At 40.2% G+C, this 13,697-nt stretch overlaps 1 protein-coding gene across 1 annotated transcript in view; it reads right to left on the bottom strand.

Annotated features, from left to right (window-relative positions):
* Positions 1-861: 861 nt before the first annotated feature.
* LOC108363307 (fat-like cadherin-related tumor suppressor homolog) overlaps positions 862-13,697 on the bottom strand; it is a 35,983-nt gene continuing 23,147 nt past the window's right edge. The window contains 8 exon segments of the mRNA XM_017616650.1: positions 862-1,104; positions 1,261-1,395; positions 1,532-1,561; positions 1,815-2,003; positions 2,123-2,386; positions 3,482-8,789; positions 12,283-12,591; positions 12,696-13,537. Coding sequence (XP_017472139.1) covers positions 959-1,104; positions 1,261-1,395; positions 1,532-1,561; positions 1,815-2,003; positions 2,123-2,386; positions 3,482-8,789; positions 12,283-12,591; positions 12,696-13,537 — 7,223 coding nt within the window. The 3' untranslated portion in view covers positions 862-958.

Here is a 13,697-nt window from a genome sequence, read left to right as displayed (position 1 = left end):
AAGCCACTTTGAATCCAAATTGAATGGGGTTGAAATTCACTCGGAAGTGAATTGCATAACCCGCCTGATTATCTGCTCCAACGTCAAATTAAAGAAATCACATGAAAGGATGTCGCTCTGTGTGAAACCCCGTTTGATAATAAACGGCTGGGAGAGCTCTTTTCCAATTCTGATGGAGGTGGTGGTATTGCTCTACGTAAATTTACACCGCCGTATAAGTTTTGAGGGGATGCTAAATTAAGACATAGCGGCGTATAGGCAACACCTTTTAGTGCTGTCAAAAGCGGCTTTAAAGTCGATAAATAGGTGGTGAATGTCGATCCTTTTCTCGCGGGTCTTTTCCAAGATGATAAGGCCCAATCAGTTCGATGACGTTCGGTGGGCTTCAGTCTTTCACACAATACGCTCAATAAGACCTTGTAACCTATTTATAACTGTAGGCTGATCCCGCGGTAGTTGACGCGAATGGCGATGTCGCCTTTCTTGTGGCTTGGGCAGAGCACACTTAAATTCCAGTCGTCGGGCATGCGCCCATATCGTTCCGAGGGAAATCCGCTAAGAACATGATGAGCCACGGTACACCGACAAAGAACAACTGGCTGGGGTAGAAAATGGCAGTATGAAAACAAAAACTTAGTTGTTTTTATAAAAAAAGACTGCAATATGGGTAATATCGGACAAGGACATCCGAATATTGCTTTGGTGGTTTTGCGTCTCGAAGATTTTCTGAGAAACACAACGTGCAAAAACTCTAAAAATTATTTCCAACTTTCTTTCAATAACATTGCCAAAAAGCTTCATAAAAAAAATTAAAAGCATATAAAAACTATCAAAAACATTTAACCGTTATTTATTTATATTTTTGGGTCATTTCATTTTTTTTTAAGTATGAAGATCTTATAAAAATATTTCTTTTATACAATTAAATGCAATTTACGATCGAGGGTTCCCACTTTTTCTATCTATTATTAACGTCTTTTGATGAGCTTGGTAAAAATTCCTCTAATTCGGAATCTTCAATTTCACACAAGTGAACCGATAGGTCGCTATTTGATCCATTTTTCGAGTGGAGATTTCTGAACACATAAATTTCTTCCGATTTGTCTATATGAAGAGAACGAAGAAATTAAGAAAATTTATACAAACATGGTTAAGCAAGAGCTTATAGCATTTCGTGAAATAAAATTACAATTGAAGGAATTAGGATAACACATGGGGTGATGCATTATTATTTTGGAGTTCGTTTTCGCACATACATACCACTTAATTTTCTTCTGGGTAGCATTTCACTGGTGGCTTTTGAAAATACCTCAGTGCTTGAACTTTCACCTTCAGTTTCACTGGGTACATTAAATGGAGGTAAATATGAATCTGGATGCCGTAAGTATGCGTTACCTGATGTTTTCAAAATAGAAACATTTGAAGAGCGTAAATTCCATGCAATTAAATAACAATATTTTTTGTTTTTACTTTTCAGTAACTTTTTAATTTATGTTAAATTATAGTGTTTTACTAAAATTTAAGTACTTACATGAGTTCATAGGATCATATGTTGAAGGCACTGTAAAAGAAGAAAGCAAAATGATTAGGAATATCAAAATTCGATAAATTTAAATTAAAAAATTTAATTTTTTGGAAATCAAAATATTGTATGTAAGAATTAAAGTGTTTGAAGGTCCAACTGAAATTGAACTCGAAATATCGAAATGAAAATATCGATATATACAAATTTATCGATACATATATGAAAAGTAATGGATGTTCGGAGTCGGCATAAAACTATTAGTATTATTATTATTAAATACGGTTATTACCTGGATTTGTAATGAAGTCTTCATTCTCAAAGTTAATTTGGGGGCTCAGTCTTGAAACATCATCATTATTAATAAGCGGCAGTTCGAAAGGTCGCATACAACTCTCGAGTTCAGAGTCGATGCATTCGGATGTTAAGTCTTCATTTAAAGTTACAATATCTCGAGTAGGATCAACACCAACGCACATACCTAACGGGAATAAATAATAGGTATATTTGTATACAAAAATAAACATACATATGTAGATAAAATAATAGAAAAGAATTGTGTGAACAGTTTTAATTATAAATTTTATTATCCCAACTTACTTTGCATTGCATAGGTACGCCTTGGCTTAGATTCATTGCTATCATTACTATGGAAGCTCGATGAGTCGGCAATCTCAGCACCAGGTACCTCTGTTATATCCGGCAATGGATTATGGCTTTTACGTACCCAATCCGAACAGTCCCAATGATATTGACCATGATTGACCGTTGGATAATCGGTATAAGGTGAATGACATACATTTGGCACTGTTACTTGTATCATTTTGCTACAACCGGTTTTTAAAGCGGCATAATCGAGTTTTTCTAAATAGGAAATATACAGATATTTATAAATTGTAAAATCTTGTAATAGATTGGCAAAAAAAAAATATCTTAAGTATTAAGTAAAAAATAAATCCTACTAATATTCTTATATAATAGTTGCAATTTTTATCAAATGTTATAATCAATTAATAGGTTAAATAAAGTATTACAACGGAAGAATTTCTAAAATGATTTATTTTGAAATTATTTCCAAGATGGTTGTCTCCTGTTCAAAAGGCCCAAATCAAATTTATTAACAAGTTAAAAGAAAAAATTTTATATGGGTATCAACCGAGAGAGGTTTGGAAAAAATCTCTGAAGAGGGTGCCAGCTGCTCCAAAATACATCATACACGCACTCTCTTCGGAAACAATAACCAAAAAGAAAAAAATTGTAATACCAATTTTGATGATATATTTTAATATGGGATTTCGAAGATAGTTTTAAAAGGTCAAAAGAGGTCTTACATCCTGTTTAAGAAGTCAAAATCAACTGAATTAATAAATTGAATTAAATATTTTATATAGATATCAAGCGAGAGAGGTTATTTCGGAAATATTTTTGACGAGGGTTGCCACCTGGTTAGAAATTAAAAATCAATTTAATTAATAAGTTATATACAATGTTCTAATATATGCATCAAAAGATAGAAATTTACCGAAAAATTTCGCGGGGTTTCCATCCGAATTATAAAATATATATTATTACTTCGGAAAATATTAAGATTAACGTGGGCTACACTGATTTGAAAGTACCTCCCAAAATCTCATTATTTTGACTCCGTTGATAACATTTTTAAAAAATTTTGTGTAGACCTTTCAGGTTTGAACTCTTCTATCATCTGGCGGCGATTTTTAGGAAAGCATTTTTAAACACTAGTTTTATTATCTATGAAAAACTAAAATTTTTGATGTGTTTTCAAATATGTCCAGCTTACTTAAGCATAATCTTAATATTTTTTCAAAATATTTTGGCGGAAGTCTTAAAATATAATAAATCTTATATTTCCGATGGAAAACCAGTACCGATTTTATTTTTTTTTTTGTATGAACAGTGATGCACCCTAATGTATATAATAAAGCAATATTTACTCACCATTGTTAAGCTTATTCTCGCTGAACGTCTTCAAATGCATTTGCTCAGTCCAGTCGCGCTTCTGTACGGGATCAGAATCGTTTAGATTTACATGCTCATTATTTCGATTGATTTTTTGATATTCGAATGGAATGTTTTCCAGCTCATCACCCGCCGAACCGTAGCTGCGCAATATGTCCAAGTTATTCACGAAGGTAGTGTGACCAGTGTACAAGTTATCATTTGTCGATGCTGTATAACTCATTGGTCGCTGGTTTATCTCCAAATTGCTCATCTTAGCGATATTCTTGGCGTATTTTTCCTTACAGACAAGCGAATTCAAATTCTCACCCTTATATGGATCCTTACTCGTTGAATTTTGGCCGGTTGTATTACTGCTCTTCCGAATGACTATACAACAGAAGGCCACAAGTATAACTATGATAATGAACACTATGCCCACCACAATGCCAGCAAGCTGCTCCATTGAGAGATTCTTTAACTTTGTAGAAATCGAATTGGAATATAATGGATCGCCACAACTGGCGCCTGTAAGATAAGATGGGCAAATACAGCGAAAGCTACCAGCCTCATTGATGCAGGTGGCACCATTGCCACACGGATGATTATCACATTCATTCACGTCGATCTCACACGTTGGCCCGGTATAGCCACGGCACATGCAGTGCGGTGTGCCATCGCCCTCCTCGCAAACGCCACCATTTTTGCATGGATTGGGCGAACAATATTTGCCATATTCGCAGCGGTGCCCCGATAAGTGCAGCGGACATGCGCACGTGTAATTGCCCAACTCGTGCACCTCACAGCGGCCGCCGTACAGACAGGGCGCCGAGGCGCACGGATCCATATCCATCTCACACATCTGACCGGTGAAACGTGAATGACAGGTACACTTGAATTTATTCTCGCCCAAGTCGATGCAGATGCCGCCGTTGAGGCAAGGCTGTGCGCCACAAATGCCCAGCTGTACGAGCACGCTCGTCGGATCACAAGTGAACTCGACGTTTGTGAAACGCTTTAGCGCCGCCACAGAGCTGCCACCCGATATGTATAGTGGTAGTGGATCGAGCGCAATTTTGATGTCTGACATGCAGCCAATGAAACCCTTCTGTATGTCCTCGAAGCCGATGATGGAGGGATGCGGTTTCACTTCAGCGCCAACGAAAATATCACTCGATTGTATGTTTAGTATGCCATTGACGCCTGGCGCACTGCCCTGCGAGACGTGCTTGTTGTCCACCGTCAGCTTGGCGCTATTCAATATGCGTTCCAGCGTAATGGTATGCCACTCGCCATCGGCAATGTAAATGCTTGAGACACATATTTTTCCCTCGCCCGAGCCCAGCTCGAAGCGATATTGCACAGCGCCATTGAAGATCTCCAGTATGTGATAGTCGATGCGGCCGCTGGAAAAGAGTAACGTGCCCGTTTGCTGCACAGTGCGTATCTTCAGCGAATAGACAAACTCCTGCTCGAGTATAGACTTCGCCACAGCCTTGTTGATCTTGTAGTGCGCATAGCTCTTGCCGCTGAAGGAGACCGAGGTGAAACGCGCACTGCAGTTGCCGTGTGGACATTTCGATAGCGACGATTTGCTGTCGCAGGCATGACCGGTGTAACCTTGCGGACAGATGCACTGGTAGCCGACAGTAGTGTTGGCGGGCCAGCATGACTTCTCCGGCGGACAAGGGTCCGATGAGCAGGCGTTTATCGGCTCGTTGCAGATGCGTCCACCATAGCCTTGCTTGCATTGACATTCGTTGGCGTGCTTGTACGTGGGCGAGGCGAAGCTGGCGACATCTGTGGAGTACGTATTTAACTTGCGCTTATTGAGGCGTATGCGATTGAAGCAGTCACCTTGCATGCAAATATTGCGCGCACAGGTAGGCGCCATTATCTCTTCCACCACCAGATTGGTGGCGTCCTCGATGTCGTCAATGAAATTCACCAGCACTGCGCGCACCTCGGCTGTGGTGAAATACTCCTCTGAGCTGGGCGTAATTTGTTGCTTGCGTACTGCGAATAAAATATTCAAATTATCGGCAGCCATAGGCGTCTGACGCTTACTCCGCTCCAGCATGACATTTTCCGAATCGTTGGGTTCCTTGTAAGTGGCATGGCTCGAGGCCGTTTGTATGGCAATGATGGTGATGTCTTTCTGGCGGCAGCGTAGTATGGCGCGCAAAGCGCGTATGAAACCTTTACGATGACTCAGTATGAACGCTTCGGGCGTAACTTTGCGAAAACTTATCACAACTGCATTGCGTGTCATATCGCCCGTTATAAGCTCCACATTCAGCTTGATAACTGCATGCGCTGTAAACTTGCCATCGGTGACTGTTACGTTAATGCGATACATGCCCACATCGAGGTTGCTGATGGCGTACAGGGAACCGTTATTTTGTGATATATTGAAAAGTTGCTTGGTCACGAACGACTCACCGCTGGTGGGCGTCAGCGCGTATATCAAATTGTCATACTTATCCTGATCGCTCGCATGTATGCGACCCAAGAAACCACCGATATAATCGTCGTCATAAGACTTCACAGTAACCTCCAACGGTGTTATCACAGGCGGATATTGGCTCTCTTCGATGATGCGCACATGCACCCAGGCGTCCGAATAGAGCGGCGGCGTGCCATTGTCAAAGACGCGCACCTGCAGCGTGTAAATGTCGCAGATTTTGTGATTAAAACGCGCCGCAGTACGCAGCCAGCCATCTTGCTCGATGCGAAAGAAACCGCCATCATTGCCGCTGCGAAGATCGAAGGTGTAGGGCGACGTGTTCGGCGGTTCATCGGCATCGGTGATTTCGAATGGCAGCACATTATAGCCCAACTGCTTGTTCTCCTGCAATACTACGCTGTAATTTTGCTGGCGGAAGAGCGGCGGATTGTCGTTCACGTCCATAATATCCACATAGATGCGCACATAGTTGCATAGCTCAGGCACGCCATTGTCGCAGGCCTTCACCTCTAGCAAGTAATTGGCATTTAACTCACGATCCAGCGCATTGATGACGATTATCTGACCAGAGAAGTCTTCTATGGCGAACTGATTGAGCTGATCGCCACGCTCTATATTATAGCGTATGATGCCATTTTGGCCCGAGTCCGCATCGGTAGCCAATACCTGTAGGATCCTTTTCATTTTAGATGCATCCTCCCGCACTTTCGCACGATACGTATTCTGCGTGAATTTCGGGCGATTATCGTTGACATCCAGGACCGAAATATTCACCGAAGCTATGTTGCTGAGCGGTGGCGTACCGCCATCAATCGCTTGCACGGTGAGAAAGTAAGCCTTTGTGCGTTCATAATCCAAATCATCATTTACATATACGCTGCCCGTCTTGGAATCAATGCTGAACTTATTATGCTCATTGCCGCCCACAATGAAGTACAGCACCTCCGCATTGACGCCTATGTCCTTTGAGGTCGCAAAGATGCGCACCACCTCCGAGTTGAGTGTGGCATTCTCGTACACATACGTGCGATACTCGCGCGTACTGAATTCTGGTGGATTATCGTTAATATCGAGCACGTTGATGATGAGCCTTGTGATTGTTAACTGCTTGGGATTGCCACAGTCCACCGCTTTAATAGAGATGTTGAATATGGAAATGCTTTCACGATCTAAACTTTTCGAGAGTTTTATAATGCCACTCGTGCGTGAGATGCTAAAGTTCGGCTGCTCTTCAAGGAATGAGTAAATGATCTTGCGATTGAGGCCGAAATCCTTATCGGTCGCATGCACTTTGGTCACAATGGTGCCGACAGGCGCATCCTCGGGTATGCTTACTATATACTGTGCCATTGAGAACTCTGGTCGATTATCGTTGAGATCATTGACGATGATAATCAACTCAGAGGTGCATACCTGCAGCAGCTCTTGGCCGTCTTGCGCATGCGCAGTTAAAATATAACGCGCATGCGTCTCTCTATCTATCGGCTTAGCCACACGCAAGGTGCCAGTGTCTTTTTCGATGAAGAAATCATCTGAGCGATTGCCTGTCAAATAGTAACGTAACTGGTTACCGCCATTCTCATCCAGATCCAATGCGTCGATTTGTATTAGGGGCGTACCCGCTATCACAGATTCGTTAATTCTCAAAGTGTAGCGCGGCGTCATACAAATCGGCACATTATCATTCACATCCTGCACCGTTATCACCACCTCAGTGGTGGCCACAAACTTGCCATCCGTTACAAGTACATGCAAGTTATAAGCTGCGATAGCCTCTCTATCCAGTGGCTTAGCCACAAAGAGTTCACCGGTTTTACCAATTTGGAATTGCGAAAATTTATCACCACTCATTATGTAAAAGCTCGTTATGCTCTTCTCGGCATCCAGATCGGTAATCAGGAAATATTTCAAAATGGTGCCAGGCAGCGCGTTCTCTTGCACTGCGATCTCGAATTTGTCCTGATTGAAAAGCGAGGGATTGTCGTTGTAGTCGATGATCTTGATGGTCACAGGCACCTTCGACACATGCTTCGGTTGGCCATTGTCAGTTGCGAGCACATTGAAGTGGTACTCCGATTGGGTTTCCCTATCCAGTGCGCTCAGCAAGGTTATCCAACCAGTGTAGATATCGATGTCGAAAACATTCGATGCAGTATTTGTTTCGTCTTCCAGATAATAGCGAATATCCCCATTCGATCCTGTATCCATATCGGTCGCTGTGATTTTTATGATCGAGGCGACTTTGTCGATATTCTCGCCTACATGCACATTGTACTCGCGACTATCAAACTTTGGTGAATTATCGTTTTCATCCAGCACTTGTATGTGGATTTCGCAAAAGGTAAAAAGAGGCGGTATAGTTTCTGTCTCCGCCATGGCAATCATATAGTGTACATCGTTCACTTCGCGATCGAGCGTTTGCATGAGTATTACTTCACCATTTTCGGAAATCGAAAACTTTCGACTTTCAATTGGTATTGAAAATTTCACAGAATAATTTCCGGAAAGCCGTAGTTTTGTCAAGACGGAACCCGGTGGCGTGGATTCTAAAACGTGCAGTTCAACGGAACGCTTTTCAAATTCCGGTACGGTAACATTGGCGCTGATGAATTGCACTGTAACAGGCACATCATTGTGGAACTGGGGGCTGCCACGATCCAGAGCGCGCACAAAGAACTGCGCGACATTGTTGGCGAGCTCTGTTATAGGTCTCAGCAGGCTCAAAGCACCATCGTGCTCATTGATAGCGAATATATCTTTGTAAGTTTCCGCCACTGTCGACTCGTCGATTGTGTACGTTAAACGCGCGTTATCATGCTCATCTATATCGAATGCTTTTACCTATGTAAATGAATAATGAAGGAGCAAAGTGAGGTTATGTGCAAAGTGAGGTTATGTTAAATAATAAATAAAAAAAATGGGAAGAAACTATAGGTTAGCTGGGGTCGCCGTACCCTAGTGGTTAAAGGTATGCACGTACTATCACTCGGCAGGATCCATGTTGGATTCCTACTCCGACCAATGTCCAAAAATAATATCGGCTACCTGTCGGCAGGCAGTGGCAAACCGCCAAGTGTATTTCTGACATGAAGCAGCGACGAAAAAGAAAAATTGGAGAGGAACTCCGAGGAGGAGTCCATCAGCGCGTAGAATTGCCAAATTTTTGCACGTTCCCACGACAGTCGGGTCTANGTCCATCAGCGCGTAGAATTGCCAAATTTTTGCACGTTCCCACGACAGTCTACGGGTCTACGTAACCGGAACAACCCAGATTTACATATATCTGGCCAAGGACTGTTACTCCAGCAACACTCCCCAAAAACTCTTTGGGGAACTTGTATGCTGTTACAACAACAACAGCCAAATGTTTGCACGAAACGTGTGTAATAATGTTTATAATTCTACTTCGGACCACTCCCACTCAACTTGTGCCAGGGTAAGACACAAGACCACTCGATTCTTCCAGCTGCTCAATGGGTGGATTGCATTTAATCAAGGGATGATAAAGGAAATTTTACAAGCACGAGTTGCAGTTTCGCAGAATACCTGAATTAGAACTTCGATGAGTACCAGGCCACAGTAATATTGCTGGGAACTTAATAGCGAACGAGCTCGTTAGGAAGCGTACCTCGAGGTGGTTTCATCGAGCTGACTACCTTACCACTAATCTTGAACAGATGAGTTTTACGCCAGTTTAGTGACGTAAGCAACTGCAATGTTCTTCTGGCCCTGGGTGCATCGGAGGCGGCGACCCCCTATAAAATTTTACATCTACACATAAAAGTCGCAATTCGAGGGTGTTGAGGTAGAATTCTCTTTGCACTCTAAGCTAATCAGCTTTTACATCCTAAATAGTTTCGAGGATCGCTCTGGGATAGATAACAGATAACTTCGAAACGTCGTTTTTGGCACGCAGAGCTTTTCCGAATAATCAGACAGATACCGTTTTAATCATAGTAGTCAGTGGTTCGCTCTACGCATTAACATTACCTTAATTAAATTTGTCGCACAGGAAAATGTTAGGACCAGACCCCTTTTTATGAATTTAATTGGCCATCTGCCAAATATTTAAACTATTAATAATAAAAATAATAATATATTGGCGCTTACACATATGTTAGTGTTTGGCCGAGCCTCTCCTCCGATTTGTGGCGTGCCTACAGTTTTGCGCCGACTCCGAACGGCGACTGTATTTTATTGAGAAGCTGTTTTTCATGGCAGAAATACACTCGGAGGTTTGCCATTGCCTGCCGAGGGGCGACCGCTGTTAAGAAAAAACCTTTTTTCTAAATTTTTTTTGCTATGTTGCTTTGACCAGGCCAGAAAATAGGGAGAAAGAAAATTTCGAAAGAAAACTACCCCTGGAGGAGAAACGAGACTCTTGATGAAGGAGTATAAAAGCATAGACAGACGGCAGCGTTGATCTGGATCATCTCGTTAATACGGAATTATGCCGTGAATTGACTGTAGTTGATCCAGATTTAGTCCTATAGTTAATTGTCGAACTTAATGCGGATCAGGGGCGTTTTCGATGACAAAACCGACAAAAACTCAGAGAACGTAGAATACAGAGAGGATGCAAAACTAGCCTGGACATCTACCTCGTCGTCACCATACTAAATCAGTCAGCATACTAATTCAGATAGGAATCCAATTGAACAAGAACTTATTTGAATTAGTATGATGAATGCATAATAGGGAGGTCCAAAATTATTGCGAGGGAAAAAAGTTTGAAATGTTAGGCTTTCACCCGCTAGGATTTTTCTAAATGGAAAAAGAATGTCCGTGTTTTTTTTTTTAATAAAATGATATGTAGAACTGCCTCAAAGCCCATGAAGACTTCCATGTACATATGTATTTTGTTTAGTATATAATTTTCTTAAAGATACTTCCAATAACAATACCCATTCGTTTATTTAAGCATTCTTGAAATATTGATTTTCAAGAATTCTATAGGTATCATTTCTATGAAAGGGTGTTTTCCCAAAATAAAATACTTGGTTCTCAATAANAAAGATACTTCCAATAACAATACCCATTCGTTTATTTAAGCATTCTTGAATATTAACTATTTTTTTAGGTCCTCCAGAAACCCCCAAAAAGGCAATGGGGGACCCATAAAAAATCGTTAGTATTAAAAAATTTTAAAATAAACAATTGGGTATTATTATTGGAAGTATCCTGAAAAGCAAAACGAAAAATATTGATTTTCAAGAATTCTATAGGTATCATTTCTATGAAAGGGTGTTTTCCCAAAATAAAATACTTGGTTCTCAATAATTTTTTTTTTAACAAAAAATATAAGTATTTAGTTTTTTTCATTCAGAAAGAGCTTAGGGGTGAGATCTTAACATTTTATACTATTTTTGTTGGGCCACCCTAATGCACAATCGCCGACAAGGTCCAGGCTAGTTTTTCTTGTTTTCTGTATTCTACGCTCTCTGAGGAAACAAGTAAGCCAACAAAGCAAATGCTCCCCACTTCGGGCAATCCTTAAAAATTATTTTTATTTTTCCTTTTTTTACACTTTTGTTTTGTCTTGCTTGAAGCCTCATGGTTAGGCTCACTAAATTTGTAAAACGATCCTATTTCTTTATCTTCTTCTTTATAAAAGTGTATAACTTTTTGAATGTAGCTTNAGCAAATGCTCCCCACTTCGGGCAATCCTTAAAAATTATTTTTATTTTTCTTTTTTTTACACTTTTGCTTTGTCTTGCTTGAAGCCTCATGGTTAGGCTCACTAAATTTGTAAAAAGATCCTATTTCTTTATCTTCTTCTTTATAAAAGTGTATAACTTTTTGAATGTAGCTTTACAGAGTATCGTCTTATCAACACACAACACTTTCACATTTAGGGAGTGTCGTATTGTTGTATGTCATAAACTTTAAACGGCTAAAACTATATTTAAGGAGTTCGCAAGCTAACATAAAAGTTTTATTATGAAATTTCACGCCGTTAAAAAATAGTTGATGGTAGTTGANTTACAGAGTATCGTCTTATCAACACACAACACTTTCACATTTAGGGAGTGTCGTATTGTTGTATGTCATAAACTTTAAACGGCTAAAACTATATTTAAGGAGTTCGCAAGCTAACATAAAAGTTTTATTATGAAATTTCACGCCGTTAAAAAATAGTTGATGGTGATTTCAAGTCCTCTAAAAATTTATTTAGCCGTTAAGAACTTTACAACATACGATAATACGACACGTACGACACCTTGTGAACCACCCAATTATGTCTGAGTATTTCTCTAAGGTCAAGATATCCGAACAGATGAATGATTTTTGTATTTTTAAAAAAACATATGAACTAAATAAATCGCTTACTTACCTTCAAAAGTGTGAAATTAATTGGTGTATCGACATTAACTACAAGTTTATATTCCTTAACCATGAAGCGCGGACTATTGTCATTTACATCTTCAACTTTGATTTTCAAGAGAGCATAATCTGCCTTGCCACCTTCGTCAGAGACCCGCACTAGTACGTCGTAGAAAGCGCGTTGCTCCCGATCAAATGCCACTTTGGTTGTAATGGAACCATTGCTGCCATCAATTTCGAAATACTCTTTGAATTCTTCTGAGACCAGATCATAAGTGAGTTTAGCAAAGCGTCCAAAGTCAGCGTCGTATGCATGAAGCTATAGAAATGAAATCGGAAGATAATTTCAATATTATAAGCTTTAGCATTAGTAGGTGCCAAGTACTCTTACATAAAATAAGAATCGAATTTGCGCAAACTTACCAAAACGATATTCTTTCCAGCTGCCTCATTTTCCCTCACACTCGCCTCATAGCTCGATTTCAAAAACTTTGGTGCATGATTATTTTCCGGCATAAGTATGATTTTTACCCTCGCATAAGTTGTGTGTACACCATCGCTAACGGAAACATTTAGCAGAGTCTGATGATGATCCGTGAAATTTTGCATATTTTGTAGCGTGATAATGCCATTATTTTCATTAATCGTATACGTTTGCAATTCATTGCCGTCGATTATACGATATTTAAGCCGATCGTTATCTTCATGATCGGGATCATAGGCTCTTGCATTGATAACGAATTGGCCACGTTGTGCATTCACTGATAGACGACTCGAGAAGGAAGCCTCCGTAAATTTTGGAAAATTATCATTGAGATCCCTTACTGTAATCCATACATTTGCTCGCGAACTTAACGATGGCGTACCATGATCTTTCACCACCAGTATGATGTGATGGTAAGTACTTTCTTCGGCATCTAAATTACTTTTCAAATATAGATATCCCTCTGACATGTCGATGTAAAAGAGTGCAGAGTTATTTTTACCATCGACGCTATCAATAAAATATGATAATTCGCTATTTGCATTCGCATCACAATCGGTTGCATTCACTTTCATTATTTGTGAACCGATTATGAGATTTTCAGATATGGTAATGTTGTAATTGGCTTGTTCGATTTCTGGATAACAATCATTGGCATCTTCGACAATTATTGACACCGTTACCTCGGCATAGATACCAGAGAGCGAATCGGTGGCACGCACCATAAATTCGTGGCTTTGCTTTGTCTCATAATCCAACTCGTTAACGATGTAAATGACGCCTAAAAAATAAACAACACAAGAGCGGAAATTATAGTGGAACTACAACTTTAAACTGCAAAAGGTCTTCAGCTTTTCGAAAGTCTTGAATCGTTTGGTTGAATTGTCTAAATTTTTATGGAAAAGTTACATTATTTTACACAAACACATACATGGGGAAAA

This window comes from Rhagoletis zephyria, unplaced genomic scaffold (genome assembly GCF_001687245.7).
Source record: "Rhagoletis zephyria isolate East Lansing unplaced genomic scaffold, Rhagoletis_zephyria_1.1 Rzeph_scaffold_01242, whole genome shotgun sequence".
NCBI lineage: Eukaryota > Metazoa > Arthropoda > Insecta > Diptera > Tephritidae > Rhagoletis > Rhagoletis zephyria.
The sequence above is the reverse complement of the archived record's forward strand: the minus strand, read 5'-3'. Positions and strand labels throughout refer to the sequence as shown.